Genomic DNA, 26781 nt, shown 5'->3' with positions numbered 1-26781 from the left:
AGCAAAAAAGGCTATAAACTTCAAACATCACTGCTGGGGAAAGTCTTGGAAGAGGTCAGCTTAAGGGAATGACTGGTCAGCACCTGGATAAGCACATGTTGAGTAAGGAGGGCCACTAAGAATCAGGCAGGGGACTTCATGCTCAACTAACCTTTTGGAGTTCTTTGAAGAATTATGCTATGACGGACAAGGGAAACTCAGCGGATTTTAAAAATAGCATTAAGAAAAGGTTTCACATAAATGGTCACAGGAGAGAATCATGGCAAGAAGGATTAAAAAAAAAGAAAGGAAAAACTAGTTCAAGCACAAAAGCAGAGTAGCCAAACCTTTTTTGTTTCCAAACCTGAAATAAAACTGTTAAAGTGGAGTATTCTCAATAAATACCAAGTGCCTTAAGGCAAAATATCTGCAATCTAGGGAGTCTCAAGCAACACATTCCCTGAGCTACTTAACCTTGAAGCCACCTTGTTTAAGAGACTGATGACCTGTTTGTTACACATCTTTTTACACAAATGTACAAATTAAAATTCAACAGTGAAGTGCACAACCTCCTGATGTTAAAAAGTACAAAGACAGAGGCTATTTTAGATGGGCAGAACAATTAATTAAATTGTAAGATGCATGCAGCTGTCTGAAGGGTTCTCATGTATTCTTCACTAGATATTCCTTAGGGATAAGCATGTGTCAAACATCAGCAGAAGCTTTCCTGCCCTTTCCTTGTACTTTATTCCTTATACATGCCTTGACTTCATATACATTTATTTAAAAAAACCCCACCACCAATTCTTCCACTTTGACATTTATCACTGTCTAAACTCCTCTCTCTTTATTAAGCATGCCAGCAATGAAAGCTGCGCACCTACGGTGAGTTTTTATTTCTCTGCTCTTGGGCAGGACACTTTATGGAGGCTTCACAAACCAGTGAAATATTGCTTATTAGTGCTTGCAGATCATTTTGTTCTGTGTTTTGAACATACTAGAGGATAAAGCACCTAAAATATCCAACACTGTTCTTCTGGTGGGAAATAAGCACAATAATCAGTGGCTTCCTCCTTTCCACCTGCTCCCTTTGAACATGCAGTGTTAGTTTCCCTTGAGAGAACAACACATAACATTACAGTGTACTGTCATGTGGCACATCTGGAAAGACAAGACTGCAATCTTTGTGCTGGACCAGACTTTTAAGACTATGCATTTTCAGGTTTGGGAGCTGACAAGTTTTGGTATTCATATCTGAAATGAGAAGACAGCAAGGACACGCTCTCCCAGCTCATTCTGAAATGCAAAGATGGAAGCATCAGTATACATTTTTTCCTGTTTGATTCAGATTTCAGAGGTCAGAGGAAGAGATTAAGTACTTCAAGGTTTCAAATTTCAGTTTTGGCAAGAATAGTCTTGGTATTGGGGCCTTTACACTTTCTAGTGTATGACCTTTCACGATTCATCAAGGAAGCTCTTCAGCTGTGACTTTTTGTTCAGCCAGTCTACAGACTGTTAATCTCTGGACATGACTAAATAGCACAGGTGCACAGCACTGGAAACTGGTGTGAGCAGCACCCCATTCCCTGATGGAATGACAACTCCCAGGGTCAGGGTTAGCTGCCTAAGTTCATCTTCATGGCATCGTCTGCCTTCTCTGCAGGAGGAGCTGACACAGCACAGCACATGTTGAGACTTGTGAGCACATGCACAAGGTCCAATCTCAGCACAAAGGATGAATCTGTGGTACAGAGTCCTCCTCTTTTCCTAGAGACAGCCTTGTGTGCACTGCTCAGGCAGGCTATTTCCCATTAAGAGACACCAAGGCAAGGACTGATGAAAAACTTTCATAAAAGCTTCTGACTTACAACAGTGAACCAATCTATTTAGTTAAGAGCACTGCTATGGTATTTGGTCCTGGATGACTTTTCAAATGTACCACCTATTCCAGTTTTCTCAAAGTTATTCTAAAGGTTCTGGGACAGCTTTATTACAGCACTGAGGAAAAAATCCAAAGCTCTAAGAAACAAACAAGGAATTATTAAAACATAGATATACCAGTTCCTGCTAACTATCCAAAATCTGTAGCAGGTTTACATTATTAATTTGGTATTTGCCCAAATAGCTTGATGATTTTTGATGTCTACTTGTTCAGCTTGCAGAACAATTTTGTTTACAAGAGTTTAAACACTCTGTCAACTTTAGAAGTACAACTTGGAGCCCCTCACTCCAGTCCCAGACTCAGCTATCTGCTCTCCAAGCACAACTCTTATCCTTAAGTGCAGCCTTTTACACTTTGTTACTCAATAACAGCAGCACACATCTGACTAAGGGTCTCCAGCAAGGACTGGCTCTACTGCTTTTGCTGTTCTGTCAAAATATTAATTGTTTTTATAGGGTATTTTTCCATCTCTTCAGTGCTTTTTCATCATACTAGAGATTCCAGGACTTCAGTGCTCAGTAAAACAGACTCTTTTCACCTCAAACCCTTTTCAACCTCAGGATAATATGGTAACTCCTATATTTTTTTTCCTTCTAGAAGCATGCCAACACTGTAAGAAACAGAATTCCCTACTCAGCTGCAGGAAATGAGTAAAAACTCAATGCTTCCCTTCATTCCCAACAACCAGAAAGCCAAAGTTTCATCTTTGCAGTCTTTTGCAGGGGGGAGAAAAAGGAAAGAAAAAAAAAGAGTTTGAACTGTCTGGTGTGAAGAGCTATAAAGAGAGACAATTTTGAACACTAATTATTGAGTGACAACAAAAATCTGATTTCCTGTTCACCACCTGGTATCACTGCTAGTAAAAGATCTGCTGGACCAGTTGCGCACTGAGTCAGGGAAGCATCGCATGGTTATGAGCTGAAATTTTATTTCAGGTACACCAGTAAGAAATTTGAAGTAAGCCTACTGGAATAAATCCCCAATATTTGGGTGTGGCACAGAACAGCAGATGAAAAGCTACTGAATGTAAAGTATGTTGTAACTGTGACACAAATCTTTGGAATAAGGCACCAAGTGAAGTCCAATGTAGGACAAAATTGATTTGATTATCCTACCATGTTGAGATTCAATAGCTCAGAATTGTCTTTTAAGAGAAAACCAAATCTGAATGGTTTCTGAACTGATCAAGAACAAAGGGAAACAGTGGAGAACCACAAAAATAAAAAGAGTCCCTGAGAATCTTGAGTTCTTGTTCACATTTGTGAATAACAGCTGCTACAGTAGAAGATGTGTTTTTCCAGGGAAACTCTTGGGCTGATATCCTTGAGCCAAGTCACCAGTAGCCACTGAGCCAACTGACAGTACAGGGCCAATAAATAAAACAAGTTTCATTTCACTTCTTTTGCTTCAGACTGTCCTACAGCTCAGGAAGTTATGTTCTCATTTGTTGTAAGTAATGGTGCTAATTATTTATATGACCAAAGAACTATGACAACTTGGTGGGATGAGTTAAAAAAAAAAAAAAGTTCTGTTGCAAGTTGAACAAGTTGAACAAAAGGACTGAGAATTTTTTTCTTCTGAAAAGAAGGAAGTTTTTCAACACAAAATCTCGAAGTTTTAGAAATGTTACATGACTGAAGCATTATGGGAAAACAGATTTCCAACTTTGCCTTTGAGGGAGGAACCACAGTGAACACAGGTTAAAGCCAAAATGAACAAAGGATTTTCTTTCTTTTTGCACACTGCCTATTGCTAAACCATGAACATCCACTACTTTTGCTCCTTTAAATGTTTTTTTTGTTGTTGTGGTTTAGAGGCAGGTGGAGGAAGCCCACAAGGACAAAAGCCAGGCACACTCCTTTTGAATACAGGCTGAAATATATATTTGAAGCATTTTTAGAACTACATTTCTTTGATAATCTTAACAACATAATTATGACTTAAAATTGTAATGTTTGAGGACAAAGATTGGGTGGCTCCTTATACACATTAAACTACAAAACAGGATAACAAAAATAGAGATTTCATTTTTCTGTACAGAGGCCACAGAGAAGTGGTTGGCGATATCAGGAGTAACATAACTACCTTTCTATGGTTTTACTTTTTTTTAATACCCAAATCATGTCTGTTTACCAAGAACTACTAATGCTAATTATGCATACTGACTACTTCAAGACTGTTAAGAGGTAATGTGAATAGCTGAGACTGCAAAGGAAAAATACCTACATTTTCTCTTGATAAATGAAAAGTAAAATCAGCACCACCAATAAATCACAAGTTTAACATTTTTCTATGTCTCAAGAAATTAATGGTTTTGATAAATAAACATTTCTACTTACACTAGGGACAGCTGAACTTTTCTTACGTTCAGGAATATCAGCCTTATTGGGATTGCTGGCATTTCCAAGCATTGGGCTGGCTGGTGCAATTCCTCTTCCTGCAACAGCACTACTGCTGGATTTTCTTGACTGAATTCCTTCCTCTTTGAGGTCACTGTCTGTAGTACTAGTCTGGCTTCTTTTAGGATATGCCACTACTGAGGGGATGGATGGTCCAGCTTAAAAAACAAACAAAAGAAACAGGAAAAGGATTTTTCTTCTCACAAGTTCAGTAACTATTTTTTATCACAATGGAAATGTATTCACACATGAGAACCAACATAGTTATTACTGGGAACCAGAGCTGCAAAAGAGATAATTAAATTATTGAAACAGATATATTTCAGGTGACAGTAGAATATTGTGGAAAAACAAAATCAAAAGTGAAGGTACAACTTGATTTCCATGAAAGTTCCACGAATTTCATTAAGGTTTCTCATTTGGCCTGCTAGAAAAATGCTTTAAAGACATCTTAAAGACACTTAACAAGTAACTGACTCATTCAAACCAGACCATCTCTCATTAGCACAGTGCTGCCAAGAGCTGTTCAAGCCAATTTCCTGAGACAGGCAGCTGGTGACACAACCCTGGGGCAGCACTGACGGCTGCTGGTCTGTGCTCCTGCAGAAGTGGCAGTGGTTCACCACCAGCCTCCCCACGTGTGCCAGGAACAGACAACTGCTCTGACACCGGAGAATCAGGAAGCCCCTTCAACAGTGCCAAGCTCCCTCTGGCTGTAACAGCCTCCTGGACACCGGGTAAAGTCTGTGGGGTGTGTCAGGATGGTGTTTTCTGACCTCTCACACCTCTGAAGGGGATATATCAAGTTACATCAACTTCTTAGTTAAATGTTTTAATAAGAATTAATCAAAAAGCATATGTATGCATATACACACATATAAAGAACACATAAACATATAAAGATATAAATGAAATACATAAACATATAAATACATAATATGTAGCTAAAAATGTTTTACAAGTATCAAAACCCCCATAATTGGCATCCCCAAGACTCCCCAAGGAAAGCAACCTCTGAATGCAGAGAATGTAGGCCTAAACTGGGATTCCTTTCATGAGTTAAGTGTCTGAGCAGGAGGAAGTTTAAGACGTTTCGAAAATCCTAATCTACTATATTGCACTCTCATTAAGCAGAAGAGTTTAAGTTTGTCAGAGTCATTGTTCTTTAGAAACTGAATTCCTGAGGGACAACCAAATGACACTACCCTCAGGAAACAGGAAACCAGAAATATTGGCAAACTGACATTTCTTCAAGTTTTAGACAGAAGCTGACCTACTAGTGTCAAAAGAAAACAAAAGCTGAACAGACATACAAGAGCATGGGGGAGGAGTGCTGTGCTTTTAATGAAAAAGGGGGTTGCAACATTCCCTTCAATTTGTGCAACAAGATTTTGCCAGCACAGTCAGGAATATAAGGGACAACACAAGGCAGAACAAGAGAATTAAGTTGGTGTATTCAGTGCTCCTCTAAAAGCTCTTTTGAAGGCTTTTAAACAAAACTAATTTAAAAAATCAGTTATTCACCAAAATATTTAACCACAATGCTGTGAACTATGCTGTTGTCATGCTCCTTACACTTGGGGAATGGAGACAAATCCAGAACCGAGCAGAACTGGAAGTCACTGTACTCTGCAAGCCTGAAAATGGGAAATGCTCACCATGATCACTGTACCGCCGCTGCTTCTGGCTAGAAGATATGCTTCTCTGAACTTTGTGATGAGGAGATTGTCCAGTGCTATTGTTCAGATCACTACTTGGCCTAACTTTGGCAAGTGAAAGATTGCTGCTGGAGCTTGAATCACTTGCATCCAACTACAATACAAACGAGAGTATTAAAACAAAAAGTTCAGACAAAACAGATTAAAACATGCACCACGTTCTGGGAGCAGGAACAGGGAAGGTGGAAGATGACCAAGAGCAGCTTACTGATGCTGAGCCCTTTCAGCATTGTATGGAAAGGTAATCTACAATGCAAGAACTTTTTCAGGTTGGTCAGTCCTGCTCCTTGTCTCTCTTAAAATAGCTACAGCTGGCACATTCACACCTCAGCTCCTAGACTAGCCAGGACAGAAACTGCTGAGCAAACAGGGCAGTTCTGGAGAGCCTAAAGGCAAGAGTTTACTGGCTCAAAATCAGTTGAGAACAAATCTGCTTAATTTGGACTGCTTATGAGTAGAACAACATGACTTTAAGTGCAATGGATTTTTGTGCAGGAATGCAATGCCTACAGTAACTGACTTAATTTCTGCTTCTAACTGTGCTAAGGACACTTTCTGATTTGCTTCTTTGCAGTTTTAAGAATGGTACTTACCTCTGATGACTTCCTTCCTAGGAGTAAGTATGTAGCTGTGATTTCATCATACTTCATTTTACTAAGGGATTCTTGAATTTCTTCTTGAGAATATCCCATTCCTACCATAATATCTAAAACCAAGCAGACATTCTGTAAGTAACTGAAACTCTGATGTTCAGGCTGGCTGAGTGTTCAAGAGAAAGGATGGAACATCTAAAGCATTAAACTAGAATTATTAATTTTGAGAACATAAACCTGATCAAGTATCAGTTTTAAAGGATTAGTTACTTTTTCCTAATGTCAAACAAATACAGAGTGGTGGTGGAGAAAAAAAAAAAAACAACCCTCCCACACCATGCAAACAGTATTGTGGTCCTGGAAAGTACTCAATTACCTATTCTTTTCTGGTCCGAGATGTCTAGTTCTGGTTCAACAAAAGGTTTAAGCTCATCCTCCTCATGCCCTGCATTGATCCACCTGTCCTTCATAATTTGCTATGAAAAAAAAAAAAAAAAAAAAGGTTTGTTAGTACAGTACACTTAGAAGCAAAGAAAACAACCTGTGGGAAGAACAACTTCTCTATGCAATGAACACTAAGGTCTTTCCTAGTTTTTATTCTCCAGAACATTTCCAGCACCTATTGCTTTGCTCCAGTGAGAAGAATCAGCTGTGCACATCAAGCCAAGCTCCTCCCCAGTCAGCTGTATTCCATCTCACAGGTGAGAGCCAAAAGCCTGCAATACAGACCAGGAGCAGTGTGACAACTTTGACCTGTCTTGGAATTCCAAGCTCCACCAACAGAAGTCCATGGAAGCCCTGTTTTGGTCTTTACTCCTCCATGAGGGTACAAAAGGCAGGTAAAAGGCAACTACAACAGCCAATACCTCCAGTTCACAACTGAAAATGTCGAAAACAATGTGGTGGATCATCCATTAATGCAGGAATCCACAAGCTCACCACCAGGAGAAGTTATATGACATAGAAAGTGTAGGGACACATTGATTTTGAAAGTAACTGGAGTCAGGTGTATTACAACCCCAGTAAACAGTATCTTTGAAGAGTCATGTGCTTTCATCAACAGCCCCAAAACCCACCCCAAATATGCATAGGAATAGTATGAAAAGAATGAGTTACAGCTCAAAAATGCAGAATGTAAAACATGTTGAGCCTTCTGATGCACCTCATTTGTGCAATTACCTCTAGAGTGCCTCTCTTTGTTGGGTTTAGCACCAGGAAACGTTTGAGGAGGTTTTCACAGTCTGTGGACATGTAGAAAGGAATCCTGTATTTTCCCCTTAGCACTCTTTCTCTAAGTTCCTTGGAAACAGAACAAGAACAGACAGTAAGTTGTAAGCAGCAAGCCACTTATAATATTAGATAAAATATTAGATAAACATGTCCAGCATAGTCTACCTTTAAGTTCTGTCCATCGAAGGGAAGAGATCCGCTCACAAGAGTATAAAGAATAACACCTAAACTCCAAACATCTACTTCAGGTCCATCATATTTCTTCCCTTGAAAGAGCTCTGGAGCAGCATATGGTGGGCTGCCACAAAAGGTGTCCAGTTTATTTCCAACTGTAAACTCATTGCTAAAACCAAAGTCAGCTATTTTAATGTTCATATCTGCATCTAGCAATAGATTTTCAGCCTGGAAGAGAAAGAATGGTTTGTAGACGAATAAAACACTTGATTTAGAATGCTATTGGTTGCTTTTACTCATTCTTAAAAGGCAAGAAGCTGAAATACCCATTAACATTCCCTTCCTTGCAAGATCTTTAGGTGTGCTTTAGTCAGTCATTAGCACACCCCATTTTAAAAATGTCTGTACAGTGGCTTCAGACTATGGGAGCTGTTGCACTGCCGGAAAACATGTTACCATCTGTTTTTCTCTACAACAATGTATCTTACATTTTGATCTATCCAGGTGAAAATAAGATACAGTCTCACTATCCATACTTGATAGCATGTGGTATTCTTGTAATAGTTTGGCAATAAACATAACCTTTAAAGTTTTTTCAAGTGCACTTTTTTTTTTAGTGGTGGTATTGTTTTTTGCTTTTTATAAGTTACAAAGCTATGACAAGTTGGACAAACTACGTAGCAGTACTATTAATATAAAAGGCACAGTTTAAAGAAGAGATATGCTGTTTCATGCCAAGCTACAAAGAAGCCATACTTCAGTTTCATTATCACTACTGGTAATTCATTCTGTTCAACATCAATTCTTGTCATATTGCTACCAAACTACCACTTAAAAAAAAATAAAAATAAAAAGCTTTCTCAGCTAACACTGACCTGCATCAGATCTGAATGTGACCACTGGGGGAGAGGTTATCTTTCAGCAGCCATTAAATGTTTGCATATAAATTATAAATTTATTATAAATCCTCTTCCTTTTATTTGAAATGGTTCTAAGCTGCAAATATTTCTCAAGACTCGCTATAACATATGTAAATAAATAAATAAATAAATCAGAAAGCTCAGTATAAATTGTATTTTATAAACAATAAAGGTCACACCCACAGGTACAGAAGCTGACACACATACACTGCACACACACTTTTTCCTACTCACCTTGAGATCTCTATGAACAATATGCTTTTGATGGCAATACTGCACTGCAGATACTATCTGGATAGAAAACAAGCCAAATTATGTAAGTGACATCTCAAAAAAGCAGGAGCTTTAATCAAGGATTTCAACATTTATTACTGAAGTTGATATGAAGTTATCCAGTCAGAGCTACATAACCAACTCCTACAGTGACCAGTATATTTGGGAAAAAGCTGCTGAATAACTTCAATGTTATTTGATCTATTTGCCTTCTCCTATACTTGAACAAGGATTTTGTTTTTCCTGTGGGGCTAATTATAGACCAGTAGAAGCAATGACTTTCAGAAAGGTTACTGAAGTATTTCCATTCCAATACTGTATACACCTATAAAAGCTTTCCCCCTAGACTGAGGTTTTCCAGGCCCTCTCCAAAGGTGATTTTCCATGCCATGCCAGAGAGAAAAGGGTAAGAAATGGGCTTTGGTTACTCGAGAAACTACAAACAGCTTGTTTGTCAAAATTTATGCAATGAGAAGCAACTATGCATCTGACAGAGGTCTGCTGTCTAAGTGCATATGGTGTATTGTATTTTTTGTACCATAGCAAGTTCAATGGAAAAACTGTCTCATGTCTCTCAAGCATAATGGAATAATTTCTTCCATGATAATTTCCAAATATCATAAAGTTTTTCCTGCTTTATATAGCAAACTATATAAGCTGTTTACAGAGTGCAGTGTCATAGTACATTGCTTCTTAGAGTCATAAGCATTGCTTCAGAACTTCACATGTATGGAAAAGCTGGATAAAGTATTATTCTTACACAACCACAAATGCAGTCAAACACATTTTGTCATGTATGCATGGTCAGAATTGAGGCAGATGTTATGACTTCTTAAAATAAGTGGAAGTGCACATAAAAATAGTAACTCCATTTAAATAAATATATTTTCAGTCTTCATTCAAGAGTAAGAAGGCTTCCCCAGAAGAAAGATGAGGTAGCATTACTGTTACAAGAAAATAACTCCTGATCAGATCACCAGTTTAGTGTAAGGATCCCCTGTACTGGTACAGGAGCAAGGGTTCTCTCCTTCAGCATTTAGAGCACATGAAAGATGTTGGTAGGATCTTGGTAGGTCAAATAACTGATGCACCAGTAAGTTTTGTATTTGAAACTTAAGCACCAAAGTGATCTTTGTGCCCTGTAATATTGAATCACTCACATGCAAAATGTCACCTTAGAAAGCAGACGGTGGAAAGATGAAGTGCTATTTCCATTCCCTACACCTTCCTTCTGGTTTTGCTTTTTCCTTTATGTACTGGTTCCCTCTTTCAGACTCCAAGTTCAGCCTTTTTCAGTTACTGAAACTGCCAAAGTGCTCCCATGCCAACACATGTCCCATCCTTTCGGTTTCCTCTGCTACCATTACCTCAGCACCGGTTACAAGCTCACCCTGCAGGGGCTTCCAGCGCTGACAGCATGACAAACACCTCAGGCTTTATTCAGGATTGCAGAGACATAGCACCATCACCACTCACTCCTGAACTGCTTTATTGTGACTGCCTAAGAGCAGAAGGCTGAGCAGATGATCAATCAGTAGCTTCCTTTGGAGATGCTTTTGAACTCCTCTGCATTGCAACAGGATGGCACAGAGACTGCAGAAGTGAGTCCAATCCACATGAAGTGAAATAATGAAATGTGTAGGACATTAATAATTGAAGAACATAACTGAATGAAAAATAGCACAAAGCACGGCTGCTCCAGACTGAAACCCTTGTCTTCCACCTTCCATCACTGTTTCCATTGAAAGCTCCCTCACTTCCTAACCTTCTTGTGTGAGGAATTTTCTGACACTTGGCAGGTGAAGAGGGGAAAAAGCATCTGAGCTTTTTGCTGGAAGTAACAATTGGAACATTGAAAAAATTTTATAAAGAGTGATTTTAAAAATCTGTATAAATACAGGTTTTGAAGGAGAAGGTCTCTCTAGGCAGAACCATTCTCTAAAAGGATTAAATGACAAAAGGATGAATGACCTCTCAAGGCCCCTTCCACACTGCTAAGAACACTCTGTTGCTTTATTTGAACACCTCAATAAGATGTATTTTGTAGATTTTATAATTTTCTAAGATCTACCCTAACATCTACCAGCATTAAGAACTCTAAATTGCTTCAGCAGGGAAACAGTGAGAAGACTGAAGAAGGCCAGATCTTATTTCTTGCAGAAAAGAGAGGGGATTAATACACATAAATGTAAGGAGATTTGCTGCTTTGCATCAGATTTTTCTGTGGAAAAAGGATGAAACTGAACCAGAACTGCCTGGAAGTCTGTAACAGGGAAGAAGAATTAAGGTGACATTAAGAATGCAAAACATTCTCAATTTGAATTTCTCACACACGGCTGCACAAAAGGATTTTGAAATGGAGAACTGTAAAGCACAGTTGTATTCTTGGACTTTGTACTTTTTCCTGTGTTCCTTGTCAAGTGCAACTGAAATAATATGATTACTGTCTTTTACATTCTATTTTCCTGCTAAAAACCTTACATATGTTTAACAAACTGGACTAAAAAATAGCTCCTTTTTATCTTTAACAAGCAAAGGGAGAATTACCAAATTCTGCTCTTTGCCTGCTAGAAAGGAAATGTCTCCTCAGACAAAACACAAGTGTTTGATCCAGAAATCACATTTACTGAAAGAATAAACATGATCTGAAAACAAGATATAATACAACCTATTGTAAGAACTAATCTCAATACGATGGCACAACTGTTTCTTCAGTTTAGAAAGAGCCACTGTCTGCTAAAACAGTTAACAAATTAAAAAGAAAGAAGACTATTATGTCATAAGTCTCTATCTAACAGAGAACAGCTGCACTACATCAGATAAAAGGTCTGCAGAGTGCATTCTTCCTCCAACAATGACCAAAAGCAATACAAAGCTATTCCAGGACTACAGTAAGGTGAAATGAATAGTTTCATGATCTGTGAACCCAGCAAGATGTAGTTTCCTTATTTCCTTTGACACTGTCCCTCAGCCTGAGCTTTAGCACCTAATAAAATGCCAAGCTCTGATCAAAGTTACCTGACTTTCATCCAGCATGAATGCTTTTCTCTCTAGTTAAGCCCAATCAGCTTGTGCTGCAGTTTCTCTCTGCTTATTTCTAGGCTTCTCTCTTTTTTCCCAGGAACTGAGGCTTTTGAAGCTTTCAAGAACCTCCTTTCTTTGAGATCAAGGTCCTCTAAAACTGGTTGAGCTCAGCAGCCAGGAAATCAGCTGTTGGGGGAGGACAGAGCACAGCTGTCTGCACCAGCATACTTGCATGAAAAAACTGAAAAGTGTATCCCAGTGCATACACAGAGGCCATCTAGATGTCTTTATAAACACCACTTATTCTACTGAAATAAAAAAAAAAAAAAAACAAAAAAAAAAACAAAAAAAAACAACCCAACAAACAAATTCAAAAAATCATCAGGCTGAGAGTACATAAACCAAATTCTTGACAGGTCAAATACCCAGCTCAGCAGGTAACTCCCTTTTAAATTCTTTTCCTCCACACTTCTTTTTGAAAATGAAGCTACATATATCCTGTACTACACACATAATCCCATAAAATTAAGCACTAAGTGTACCTGTAAAACGTGTTTGACCTGTTTCTGTAAATTTTTACTCAAAGGTGAGTAAAATTGTTAGAAAAAATAGGTATTTATTGGAGAAACATGTAATTTTAATGTAATTACTGCAAGATCTTTTTCCACTAGCTCCTGATGAAAGAAATTGAGGACTGAGAGCAAATATCAGTAAAAGTTTCCAATATTCACATCTGAGAGAGAACAGTCAATCCTCTCAAGTTACTCTGAAGCTCTTCAAGTGACATTACAAAGGCAACAGCCAGGGATTTAGAAGAGATGGCTGAAGTGGGAGTGACTGTTTCACATCCCACCACATCTACTCCCAACACAGCACAGAAGCATAAACCAGAAACCTTCAATCACAAAGGAAAACTCTCTACCTACCAGAATATAAAAGTGAAGGCAGCAGCTTTAAAAAGTCATGTAAGACTTTGTTGAAGAATAAGAAAAGTTTTCCTTACTGTCAAGCTGTATAACTCCAGTAATCACAAATGACTTCTGGGGAGATGAAGTCTACAGCTGCTTTTGGGATGTTTTGTTTGTTTGGTGATGGTAGTTTTGGTGTGGGTTTTTTCCCCAAAAAAGATTAAAAAGAGTAAATACAAGTTTTAATAAGATGAGAGAAAACAAAGCAAAATCATTAATTTAGTTCCTGGAAGTCTCATATCTTACATCGAATTTCTTTTATGTATGACTATGCTTAAGAAGTGAAACTATCAGAGCCTCCCCTTCCAACACAGAAACTGACTGACACATCACTGCTATGATCCAACAGTTCAAAACCCCTACATATCATTCAGAAAAACACTCCTGTCTCTACTCATTATTTTCAAACGCCATTAAGCTGGAGCAGAATTTTGACATTTATTATTTTTCACAACATTACCGAGGCTATCCAAGTGACCAAAAGGAATAGGCATTTACAAATTTCAGCACAAGAGCAGAAAACAAGTGTGTAAGACTGATCAGATCTGAAACTCCACATGCTACAACAGCAGACATTTGGATTTAAATTAGTTATGGAAAAATATCTGGTTATGTTCAGTACTGCTTGACTGTAGAATGGAAATGCTTTTTGCAGATCAATGAAATTCCAACATCTTGGCAGGGCTAGCTTATTAATCATAAAGAAAGAAAAACTAACAAGTCTAGACATTATTTTTCTGTGACTTTTTAGAACAACTATTAAACAGTATCTTCTCATAAGCAGATGAATGTGAATGGATCCCTCCTACATGCACTGTCTGCATTTTGAAACTGGCCTTTAGTAGCCTGCTACATTTGAACAACTTCCAAAATGTTACAGACCTGCTGAGGTAAGGACATATGAAATCAGCCCAGAGGAAATGCATTTTGGAATGGAATACACTTCCAAACCAAGCAGTCTCTGTGCTCTGGCATCCTTGGACACCCTGGCACTCAGCACTAAGGAAACCAGCACCACTGAACAGACTACTCACTCCTTCAAAATACTGCTGTGACACAAGTTTTTTCTTACTCAGAGCTACAAGCCCACAACATGCTGAACACTGCTGTAAGTCAAATGCAAAGGACAGCTGTTTTACTCATTTCAGCACTAAAAACAGGGGTGCAGGGAAAGCTGACATACAGGAATGTTATACATACCTGTCTAAATTTAGCTCTAGCCTCCTTTTCCTTCATTCTTCCATGTGCAACCAGATAGTCAAACACCTCCCCTACAATTCAATAACAAGATACATTAATGCCAATTTCAGAATGCAGAGATTCTCCTCCAGCAGTTGCCCACAGCAGCTTCACTGGAATTACTGTACTTCAAGTTTATGATTACAGGACAGCTCAGAAGAACAAGGCACAACTGCTGTGCAATTTACTACACCATCATCTCTTTTGCAAGAAAATAATGAGTGACTGGATATACACAAAGGAAACCATTTCCTTCCAATTACTTAGGATAGAAACTGAGCAGCATACTTCTGTTTTGTAAACAAAGATGACATCTACCCCTTCACAGACTTTCTCTTAAGAGTTTCTTTTGCTTCAGAAAAAGGAAAAGCTTCATATATGAGAACAGTTGATGATATTTTTAAATGCCATCATACCAACACTAGAATTTTAATTTGTGCATGTGTATAAAATGGTTTTAAACAAAATAAAAAACCTTAGCTTTAACCCAGGCTTGGAAGAGGTACCCACAAGGAGGGCCACAAGACTGACAACAGCAGGACACACTGATCCTCACACAACTATCATACCTGTAAAATACACTGAACAAGGCCACTGTTGTACAGCTGTGGATGACTAAAGATTACTGAAGATCTACTGTGTTTCAGTTTTTCCCCTCTTTGATCAATACAGTCATTTTAGAGCACGTCAATACAGACTACAGTGTTTGAGCTTTAGGTGCAGGCCACTGGCCAATGAAACACTGACATGTTTGTGAAAGCATGGGAGATTTTCTTTACTAGAAACCAACAGTCATGTACATAAGAACTACAAACACAGAATAGTAACATGGTTTTAAAAAATCCTCACTCGTATACAAAAACCATAAAAACTTCAGAAGTGGTTCAAATATTTAAACATTCCCTACTGAGCAAGGAAAGATGGTTTTGTAGACAGCCACCTCAAAAGGGAAGAGCTGAGTAATACCATATTTATTTTTTTTAACTCCACCAGATTGCAATAAAAAAAGGAGTCACATTGCAGGAAAAGCAACCACTGAGCTATCTAAGGGAATGTCAGGACTTCCCATAAAATAGTCTTCCCATTGCAGTGTATTCTTTAATACTCAACTCAGATAACTCTCCCAGCTGTAGTTCACAGCATTTCTTAAAAAACCTTGAAGCAGCAAACCTGAACACTTCTTCATAATTCAGGGAAAAAGACACCAGGGAAAGAATTATCCCAAATGTATGTGAAGTGTTGCAGCTGCAGCAATAATGCCTTTCATCCTGCAGCCAGAGTTCATGTGCATCAGGATGACCTCTACCTTGATAAAGAGGAAACAGGGAAACTGATGCCTGCCACTGTGATTACCAGCCACTCCTGTCTTGCACAGCATGGCTCATCAAAAGGTACTGCTCTTGGCCTTTAGACCAGTTCAGTACTTACCTCCTCCTTATCACCCTAGGAAAGGTCCTCACTCCTTTAGAGAACCACTGGCCTTTCTACCTTGTAGAAGCCAATCACTAGATGGCAATAAGACTTCACTTTTAAGTCTAGTGCTATCAAACTACACAGAGATGTCTCCCCAAACACCTGTACTAGTCAATGTTATAATGTTATAATACCTACTCTGTTCCTGTTTAAGCAAACTTTGGCTCAGCATTTAGGAAGCTGCTGGAAGAAAACACAGGTGGGTAGAGAATCTTGCTTTATTTGTAGCAATTGATTAAACTTCACATAATCTAACGTAAGAGTCTGAATTCAATGCTGATTTTCTCTGAAAAAAGTCTACCTCCTTCCTAACCCTAAAGAAAAGCCTCAACTGGTTGAGATTCCCAGATGCTGGTGCTCAAGGGTCACACTGACAAACTGAATATTAAGTTCTAGCCAGCAAGGAGTAACTTAAGCCTGAATACCTTAATTCAGACTATAGTGAAAATATCTGACACTGTACAATGTGCATTTTTCCATCCCCTCTAGAATCAGGAAAAGCATTTAAGCTTCTTCTAAAATGGCAGAAGGCTAAGCCTAACAATCCGTGACAGTAGAAGGCCTGTGATTAAGATATGTAAGATGTCATCAACATCTAAAAACAGAAGTTGCAGTGCTCATGCTTTTGAAAGCAACAATTAAAGAAACACAGAAATGTTTCATCCGAACATGATTTTACCAAATATCTTATACAAAACAGGACATCAGAGGTAGGGAACTGAATACAGTAAATTGAGAACATTAGTATTTGTTATGGGCAGGAACAATCAGTGGCCAAGGTAAGATTCCAAGTTATTTTGAGTTGTGAAAAAAAAGCAAATGTTACTAAGTTGTAGTCAATTTAGAAGCTGGTTTTACAAGTTACATTTATTATTTATGTTGACCAAACAAGTCCCTGTGAATATTAAAGATTTTGCTTAATATTTTACATTACCTTGACATAAATATCTGCTGAAAAAGAAAGCAAAACTTTCAAGAAAACAAGTGCTTTCTCTCACTTGGCAATTTGATCACATGTGTCACTGCAGCATAAAGGTACTTACCCCCACTTGCATATTCCATTATTAAATAGAGAGTTTTTTCAGTTTCAATGACTTCAAATAGCTTCACTAGAAAAGAAAGACATTTAGTCATCAGTTAACTAGCTGCAGAAGCATTATGTTAACACCCCACAGAATTCTGTGAGGGAAATACCCAAACTGTTTGCCTGCCACTATCAAACTATTTATTCTAGAGAAGCTTTCTGTCTAATGTTCTTAAGTAGAAAAGACTGTAACACATTTGGTCAACTCACACAGAACAACATGTTCTCAAGAAACAATACTTTGCTTCCTTTACATAGGAACATAACTAAACTAAGCAGAACATGCACATATTTGAGCAACAGCCACTCATGTGCACTGAACTGACACAAGTGGTGACAAATCAGTTACCAGTCTGCTGACAGTCCCATAAGAGTACCACATCATTTAAATGTACAAACTTGAAAGAATTCTTGACCACTTCTTGGTTTTGGTGTATATGCTAATTTTTAATGAGAGCCTGAATTCAGTCAGAAATCAATACTATACTCAAAAGGAGCAAATTTATCAGTTAGCTATGCAAATACCAGTTCTGTGCAAAGGGATCACAATGTTTATTTTATTTTTTTAAATACACAGGTCTGGAATAGCATTTATTACTGCTATCTTAGAGTAAATTCACACTCCAGTCCAAAATAGTCTTTTAACCTCATGCCACAACAATCTTAACTGAAAAAGCTGAAACTTCTCCAGAGATGGAAATTATGTGAAAAAAAACAAGATACCTATATTTGGATGATTTAAGATCTTCATTATTCTTACTTCTCTAAAGAGCTGAAATGAACATAAAACATGAAATAAGTTAATGAAATCACTAATAAACAACCGTTCTCCTTAAAGACTGATGACTTTGATATAGTAATTTAAACACATAGGGCAACATTATTAAACATTATCAATTAAGTTAATGAAATAAGCATTTATTGAAGGGAAGAGTTAAATGCCTGCTTAACATACCTCACAAATCAACCCTCAAAAACCTGAAAACACCCAGGAAGAACTCTAGACAGCTCAGGAAAGAAGTCACCTTAGCTCTAGGGTTTGCAGACTTTTGGGGTCAGAAGAGCATTGAGAGCCCACGCAGCTTCCTGCTGGCTAGTACATCTCACACATCTTTCACTCCCTTCACAAGAAGTACAGCTCCAAATTTTTGTTGAATCCCCACCAAAAGACCTTTAGAAGTCCACTGAAGTATATTACTGGTATGAATTCAGCATTCTTCAGTACGTTGTTAAAGCCCAAGAATTACAGTGCTACAACAGCGGCTCACAGGTGAAAAATCAGCTGTTTATATTGTACAAAAACCATGTTATCCAACTACACCAGCAAGGAGCAAGTTGTAAGGAGAGAAGGGAAGACAAGCCCTTCAGAAGTATTGCTGCAAGGCAACTGAGGCACAGCAGTCCTGGGTCTGGCAGCACAGCTGCCCTGCCTGACTCCAGGCACAGCTGAGCTGCCCGGGCAGCGCAGCACGCTGAGCGCTCTCGCCAAAGGCAACAGGGCAGAACACAAACCGTGTTCTCCTGACCCCATCGTGCTGCTGCTGTTAACCCTGACTGACACACAAGGTGCAGGAATTATTTAACAGAAAAATCACAGAAAACACACAGCTTCCCCATATAACAGCACTCCATCTCTAGCCCACCCCAGCAGGATGGTGGTGAGGGACAACTGCCTATTTCAAGCTGCAGGATGACATTATACCCCCTGCCCTAAATCCAGAGGTAGTGTACTGATTGTAAGGATACTGTCATGTTTCACATCCTGTCTGTCCCTCCCCTGCTGCCAATACTCTGTGAAGAGGGCTTTGCTTGAGTAACTATTTCTGAAGATTTCAACTTTGCCTGTCACACAGAGCAAACTCTGTCCTTCTGCAACTTAGTGAAAATATAGAGTGACATTCAACAAATAGAAATAAAAGCAAAGTCATGACTGAACAGTTGCAATTATTTTCACCTCCCAAAACACTTCTGCAAAAGACTGTTGTAAGATATACATAAATTCATAACTGTAATGCTAAAAATGCCATAGGTGATGTTTCTGCACTATAAAACATTGCTTTGAACAAAGCTGGAAAATAGCATATTAATTAAAAGCAGTTCCAAGATAAAATATTATTACAAAAAACTTGAGGCACAAATATTCTTGTATTCAGAAAACCAAAGAATTTTCTTTTTATGCACTACCCTACATGGCAGTCAAGTGTGTAGCTGCTCTCCCTCTGCAGCTAAGCCATGCCAGCCCAAGACTCCAGAGGGCTGATGCTCTTCAGTGCCAATTATTTTCTAACAGCATGCTTCAAAAAGTGGGAGTAATCATGAGGTTTTATTGGAAAACTAACACAAATTTCTACAGGAATATCAGTAACCTAACATCACATTGAACTGAAGCAAAATAGAAGTCCACAGCTCCAAGTGAATGCACACATAGGAAAAAACCCAAGAGTTTTGTAAATACAGGATAGGGATAACAGCATTGTTAATTATAGCAGGGAAAAAAGTGACACTGGAAGATTTGGCTTAGGACAGATTTCAGATAAAGTGAAGAAATTTGATATGTCAACACATATTAGTAACAACTCAAAAACTTGTAGGAGATTTACTCAATAAAAGTAAAGAAAAGGTAATAAAAAAGGAAAGAAAAGTAAAGAAACTTTGTAATTAAAAAAAAAAAAGGTGAAACTTTAGAAACAAACAGAAAACAACCAAAGAGTCAACAAAACAAAATCCTTGTGCCTTTGTGATTTTTAATACAAGAAAATGCAAGGGGTGGGTTTTAAACTAATCAATAAGACAAATTCGCAAGCTGGAGACCAGCTGTTCTAACCATTCTCTGCTTTCTGATATTTCAGAATCACAGAATTTCTGCAAATGCCAACATCTGGGGAGCAATCCTCACTGCACTGCCCAGGAGACCTTCTCCCTGCTACAGCACCAGCTGGGATTGGCACACTACCTGAACAGAGAGAAAACAGTTTTCCAAATGCTTTTAATTATCTTGTTATCCAGGTCTGTGCCTGACACTTTGCTAGATGACAAGCTGCTTAAATGAAATCACGCTTGATCAATCAAGTAAATTATTGGCCATGCAAAATAGTTTCAGAATCTCTGTGCACACATTTTCTTTATCCTCTAGAGAGGTAAAACTGCCTTCCTTTCTTTTTTAAATTATGTTATTTCTGAAGCTTTTTCATATGTAATCAGACAGGGTAGACTACATCATCTGTCTCTTGATCATCAGGAATTTAAAAGCAGTTGAATCTATAGCTATTTTTTCTTGCTTTTCATTAATTTCAGTTAAACTGGCATATAACATATTCTGAATACTTCATTAATACTTTTAATCACGGCTTATATAACTGATAGCCTCTTATAAATTTGTACAATTTTGAAGAGAGTTTGCTTAATTCACTCTCAATTGGTATCTGATATCTTCCACCCCCAATACCCAGATAAAGCCTACTGGGTCAGACTCTCACCAAAACACTCCACTTTTGTAGTCCACAAAATGACTACTCTGTTTTACTAACCTGAATGAATCATGTCAAAAAGCAGCTTCTACTTCATGAGCCATTTGTTCAAGTGGGTAACTAGGAACAAGCTCTTTTAAAAAACTACTATTTCTGCCTCAGAGGAAATTAAAAATAAAAATACTTGAGAATAGGGTACAACCACCACCAAACTGTAATTTTAGTTAGATAAATGCACTTTAGATTGTGCACCCTTAATCAGTTTATCTGTTATATGCTGCATTTTGACACAGATGGGGATATCTGCAAATGCCTGACATTGTAATATGTATTACAGTCTGTTTCTGATAGAGGAATAAAATGTACATCATACAAATTTCCCAAAGTATGCTGGATAAAGGTTTTACAGATTTCATTCCCCCAAAATATTACGTGCATCAGCTTCTAGGAAATGATGTAGTAACTATCATCACACAATAAAATTCACTGCAAACAGCCAGGTATGATAAAACCTCACATCTCTGAGGCTTCCTGCCCACAGTAACACAGAACAAGGTGTAATATCAGGAAAAGTAACATGAAGGTTCTCAATACAGAAAATTATTTTCTTAGTATTAGGAAATTACTTGTCATAATGAAACTATGAGGGCAGACAAACAACTGAAAACAGTTCTCATCAGTTTAATTTCTAATGCTGAGATCCAAAGCTACTCCCAGCTTGTTGAACAGCTCATTTTCCGTCAACAGGAGCTCTACAAACGTTTCCAGGCAAAGACAAACATCCTTAGTCTGCCAAACAAATGGCTTTCAGCTTTGTTGTGGTCTGGTCCTTTGAGTGTAAGCCATGTCAGATACAGGAAAAGAATGCCATTTAATTAATACTGTGAGCCAAAGTACTGAATAAAAAAATCCCAACGAACCAGCAATGGAAGCTGGTTCTTTTAGGCTAACTCTCTTTGAACACAGCAAGACAGACTAGAAGTGCTCCCACAGTAGCTATTACAAGACTGTAACAAATATTTTAAAAATACCGAAAAAGTTTGCTACCAACCTCGCCTGGTCACCCTCTCCCTTAAAGGAGGAGGCTTTTCACAGGATGTTGTCCCAAGGCAGCTCAAGCCTGACCTGGTATTAGGATTCTGCTGGTAACTGCTCACTGAAATATGTCCTACATCTAATAAAGAGCCTCAAGCAAAAAGCCTTTACACAATACAATTTTGCTTCAAACTAAGCACAACTTGAAAACAGAAAGGGATACTCACTACAAAAAGAAAAGCCTGAGCATTTGAAATTCTTGCCCTTTTCTTGCAGTTCTTAAAACACTGGTTGACCCATAGTCAGAAAGGACATGAGCCATGTTAAAATTGTTGTTTAAGAACACTTAAATGCTTTAACAATAAGTATTGACCAAGTAAGTGGCAAAACATCTGCACATAATGAACAAAAACATTTGGCTGAGGAGCCAAGTTCTAAAACAGGAAAATGAGAAGTGATTTAGTGCTATTACATGAGCTTGCTAAAAAAACCCTTACATATAATGGCATTGGTAACTCAAAAGAAAAAAAAATCAAACTATTTTATTTTTCTGTCTAGGAGGAAGTGAACTCTGTAGCATCAGCACTTGTTTGCAGTGAGACCAACATCCACTGGAATTGCATACACAAGTCCATTTGTGGACAACAGTGATTATGACTAACACCACCAGCATGGGAAAAAAACACTAAGAACTCCTTTTTCTTTCAAAGCAGGGAAGTACCAGTTACAGCTTCCTCCTCACTAAGCAAGAGCAGCAGAGCAGTAATTAGGTCCTAAAACAACAGTGAGGAGTAGCTGCATGTGGCTGCCACAGAACTTCCTCAGCAGCAGACAAGAAACCCGACCCTTCTGCTGCTGAGGATCAGCATGGAGCTGTCAGGGCTGCAGCGAGGGCATACCAAGAATTACTGCTCCGGAAAGCAAAGCAAGTCCTTAACAAGGTTAGCTTCTTCCTGGCAGCTGAAGTATCGATGTGCAAGATGGAACATAAAGAAATCAGAACTGGCAGCCTTTAATCACCATTTGTTTCCCCACCTAAGGATGACTCGGGCATGCAGCTACACCGCAGCTGAGACGCTGTACACCACACCCTCTTCTGGGCACAGCCCTTCCCTCCCCACCATACCTCAAATATTTTATCTCTCTCCACAGAAGTGCAAGATCAGAAGCACTTCCATCTTAGCTTCCCCCGCATCCACAGGTCGCGTGTGCAGTTGGCTCCAAAGGCACCGAGGCTGCGGCACTGCCGGCAGTGCTGGGGGGAAGGGGGCAAAGGCTTGCAAAATAAAAAGCCTTGGTCAGGCAAAGCTGGCAAGTTGTATGTTGTCCATTCACTCTGCTTCCTATGGCAAGCAGGCATTTAATTTTAATAAAACTGCTTTGAGTTTTTGAATTGAAAACTGATACACCTTACTAAATTCTCTTTGCACTCGTATAATAAATGAGCGTAGAGACGAGAGCACATTAGCAATTTCACCCCACAAATTTGATCTGATATCTGCCCTGCTATTTGGTACTATTCTTCCAGACTCCCAGGTAAGAAATCCAGCGGGTACACAAGATCACACTACAAATCACAATTCCTAATCTAATTTTATAAATTGTAAGTAAAAATTAAATTACAGCAGAAATGGAGCTATGAGTGGACACTGACCCGGCTGAAACCCAGTAATCAAAGGCCCATCATGCACACTTGTGGCTTTTCCAGCTGAACACCTGTGACTTGTAAAAGGTTTGTATTGTACCCCAATATGAGCTCAAACTGGCATTACAGCCCAATCTCAAGTAATAGCATTTGTAGGACTATGATTTTACATTTTCAGACTGAAAACATGGCCTCTTTAGCTCTCTCTGACCATTCTTCCCATGCCCTGGTATTTCCCCTTTTAATCACACAGCTTTTGTTTCACTTTCAAGTGCCTCAAGCATGCAACCATTTTTATTTAGGTATTCCCAGTTGTAATCTGCCACAGAAATCAACTTTATCGAATCCATTGTATTACCTAATTTGCACTTTATTTTCACCCTGATTACCCAGAAACCACCAGTAACTAAACTCAGAAAAATTCTGAGAAAAATGGAACCAGATTATCTACTTTGACCCTGTCTACAGAGTCATACAAAGCTGCCACCTGCTCAGATGATGGAGCCTTTCTTCTACAGGTTATTCTTTGCCTCTCAACTAAACAATAAAATGTAAGAACTTGTGTGTTTTTCCAATTTACTTTTGCACCATTAATCTTGATTTAAAGTCTAGTCACATGATCTTTTTAGTATTAGCATAAAATACAAATGTGTATATTCTCCAGTTTACTCTAGTTACTCTCTTTTATTTTGTTTGCAGGTAAATTCTGTGTATTCTCTTGTTCAAACAGAAATATTTCAAGGGGGTTTTTATCAAAGTACTCAAAAGTAAACAAAAAGTCTTTGACTGCAGAACTTAAAAGGACAGAGTTATAGAAGTCCCAAGTAGAAGTAACATTTAAATGCACTTCCTGCACAGACTCCCAAACAGACTGGGTTGCTTAATGAAAGAGCAGGGTTTATCACTCTGTACTAAAAAGATAAGGTGATACAACTGTAACAGCACATTAAACATTCAAAACTAGAGGGAAGAAACCAGAATAGCCACGGCCCAATTTGTTTCATACAACTGCATTACCTCTCCTGCTGCAAACTACATGAAAGGCACAGGTACTGCCTGGCCTTCAGTCCACAGGCAGCATTTCCAAGGCCAGTTTAAGAGAACAGAACATAAGTTTTGCATTTCTAAGTTTAAGAAAGCAACTGGCACAAAGGAGATATGGGGGCATGACACCAAACCACAGACGTCCTCTCTACAGAGTCAGCTCTGCTTGGAAGACAAAGGAAGTGGCAAATACCACTGTTTTCTCAGTTTACAGCTCTGTACGAGTTCAGCTCGAACAACTGCAGGGTTGTCACAAATATCTGTTACAAAACCAGTTATTTAATACAGTAGTCAGACGTGTACAAAGGTATGTAATGCTTCAGATTCTCCAGCACAGGCATTCAGGGTTAATGGAAGGAGGTGGGGAAGAGAACAAGTCATAATACAGTTGAAAGATTAAATGTAAAAACATACCTTTTGTAGACTAGTTGGGTTCAGCTGTGTTTTGTCGATTATTTTTATGGCAACCTAAAGGAAGAGTTCATGATCAGTATTTTCCATAGGAACAATACCACGTTATTACAACATGCTCAAATCCAGTAACAGACATGGAAAACATGAAAATTACACAAAAAATGCTTAAGTTCCTTCTACAAATTATATATTTGTATTTAAACTAGAAGCAGGAATGGAAAAAACCTGGTATTTTAAGGATATTACGATGAGAACCTTGCTGAGTCTTTGACTTGACATTAAGACCACCACACTCATGACAGTGGAAGCTCCAACAGCAGACAGTGCCCCGATAGAGAGCAGTGTGCCTACAGATAATATTTACACAGTAAAATTACACAACAGATTACACATTAGTGACTGGGCATTGGCAGTTTCTAAAAGCAGGGATTTCAGAGCATATTGAAAGCATTTCCACAGAAATTTGGCAAGAAGTAAGTTAATCTTTGGAAATCCACAAAATATTTGTGTCAATTTGCTCCCTGATGTGTATTAAAAAAGCATCACTTGGAAATCAACAAAAACACATTGGCCATAGTACAACACTTTGGGTAAGTACATTACTTTACTTGTTCTCCTCTTTTCATTAAATGTTGCACAGAAATATTAAAGAACAAAATAAAAATTTCACACAATAAGCAGGAGAGAAATTCCATACCATGCTAACTAGACAGAACCTGAAGATCTGAAGCAATGAATAGGCAAGAGAAACTTCAGTGCAATGCAGTTTGGATACTGGACGAGGTAGAACAAGAAATGAGAATCCTCCTAGAATTACACACCAACTGGTATTTTTCCTTTCTAAATTAGAGATTAAACATACCAGAAGAAGCTCTACAGAAGGAGATGGTGCCTCTCAAAGAGGCAAGATGCTGCAACTCAGCTGATTATAATACCTCACTGGTGCAAAGCAAAGGCTTTCAACTCCACTTCAATTTTTGGCTCAAACAGTAGATGTTGCTCCTTCCCATGCCACAGTTCCCATTTCTCTGCATCACTTTGAGCTATCTTTGTCACCTCATTAACTTGGGGTTGGTGACATACGGAATAAAGAATATCTTACATCAAAGCCAATTTATATCCCTACATTCAAGTGCAAAAACACAGGGATGGATCGTCAGGATGGAGAGGGTAAGAGGGGAACAGTGCTCAACGCTTGGGTGCATCACAGAATTATATAATGGATATGGTGTTTTCTGAAACTGATATTCAAGATTTATTTTGAGCTCTTCTAGCTGCAAGATACGATGAGACATGACTGAGAAGCCATCTAAGAATGCTTTTACTCTGGGGAGTGTTTTCTTCTAAGGCAAGCTACTGAAATTATAGATCACTATTTCCTGAGGCAAAATTCCATTGCAAAACCTTGAGAAATCACTTCAAAAATACAAACAAGAGAGAAAGACATTAAGCAACAGGTATTTTTATATTAGCAGCTGTGTACAAAACTAAGGAAGATTTTTATCTCTACCTTTTTGCCTGTTGTTAACTTTGTGACAGCAGTCCAAAGTTACTTGCTTCCTGCAATCTCTTATAATTCTGGATTATAGTGCTGGACTCTTATAATGCTGGATGTAGTGAGCGCTGCCTTTGTCAACAGAAGATAATGTTATTTGAAAGTGACCTGGTGCCCCAAGACTACCTATAGCTGTTCACTTAGTAAGCACATTCCACTCAAAAAAGTTTGCATTTTTGCTCTGGATTGCACCATTCTTGTAAATCTTTAAATATTTTTTCTACCCACTAGAACACTTTTTTCAACCCATCAAGCCTTAAGGTGCCATGTTACTGCAAAACCAGCTCACCTCAGTGTGCACTTGGTGCCAGATCACCAGAAAGGTCTCTGACACTGTCAAACAAATTCAGCCCTGGAGATACAGGGAAGGTACATATCTCAGTTTTCCGAAAGACAGACTCTCAGGCCTGTTCAGTGCACTAATTATAGCCCTAAAGGCAGGATGAATTTAGAGAATTCCTATCCACATGAACACTGAGAGTACAATGTGTTAACATGGGCTGTGAGAGTTTGAACCCATCATCAGAACAGGGGACAACTTCAGGTGCCTTGATAAGGTCTCCAAATCGCAGCCAAAGGCAGCCTGCCTCAAGAACAGTTTGGAC

The 26781-nt window shown here is 38.5% G+C and overlaps 1 protein-coding gene across 14 annotated transcripts in view; it reads right to left on the bottom strand.

Moving 5' to 3' along the window:
- The window catches only part of MARK3 (microtubule affinity regulating kinase 3), a 62120-nt gene that overhangs the window by 18539 nt on the left and 16800 nt on the right, over nucleotides 1-26781 (bottom strand). For all 14 annotated transcript variants that reach the window (XM_030275054.4, XM_030275057.4, XM_030275052.4 and 11 more), the window contains 11 exons: nucleotides 24622-24675; nucleotides 17740-17788; nucleotides 16976-17041; nucleotides 14421-14491; nucleotides 9190-9246; nucleotides 8027-8263; nucleotides 7811-7930; nucleotides 7008-7107; nucleotides 6632-6744; nucleotides 5979-6132; nucleotides 4261-4478 (listed from right to left, as the gene is read on the bottom strand). In XM_030275054.4, coding sequence (XP_030130914.1) covers nucleotides 4261-4478; nucleotides 5979-6132; nucleotides 6632-6744; nucleotides 7008-7107; nucleotides 7811-7930; nucleotides 8027-8263; nucleotides 9190-9246; nucleotides 14421-14491; nucleotides 16976-17041; nucleotides 17740-17788; nucleotides 24622-24675 — 1239 coding nt within the window. The remainder of the gene's footprint in view (nucleotides 1-4260; nucleotides 4479-5978; nucleotides 6133-6631; nucleotides 6745-7007; nucleotides 7108-7810; nucleotides 7931-8026; nucleotides 8264-9189; nucleotides 9247-14420; nucleotides 14492-16975; nucleotides 17042-17739; nucleotides 17789-24621; nucleotides 24676-26781) is intronic.

The sequence above is a fragment of the Taeniopygia guttata genome, chromosome 5 (genome assembly GCF_048771995.1).
Source record: "Taeniopygia guttata chromosome 5, bTaeGut7.mat, whole genome shotgun sequence".
Lineage (NCBI taxonomy): Eukaryota > Metazoa > Chordata > Aves > Passeriformes > Estrildidae > Taeniopygia > Taeniopygia guttata.
The sequence above is the reverse complement of the archived record's forward strand: the minus strand, read 5'-3'. Positions and strand labels throughout refer to the sequence as shown.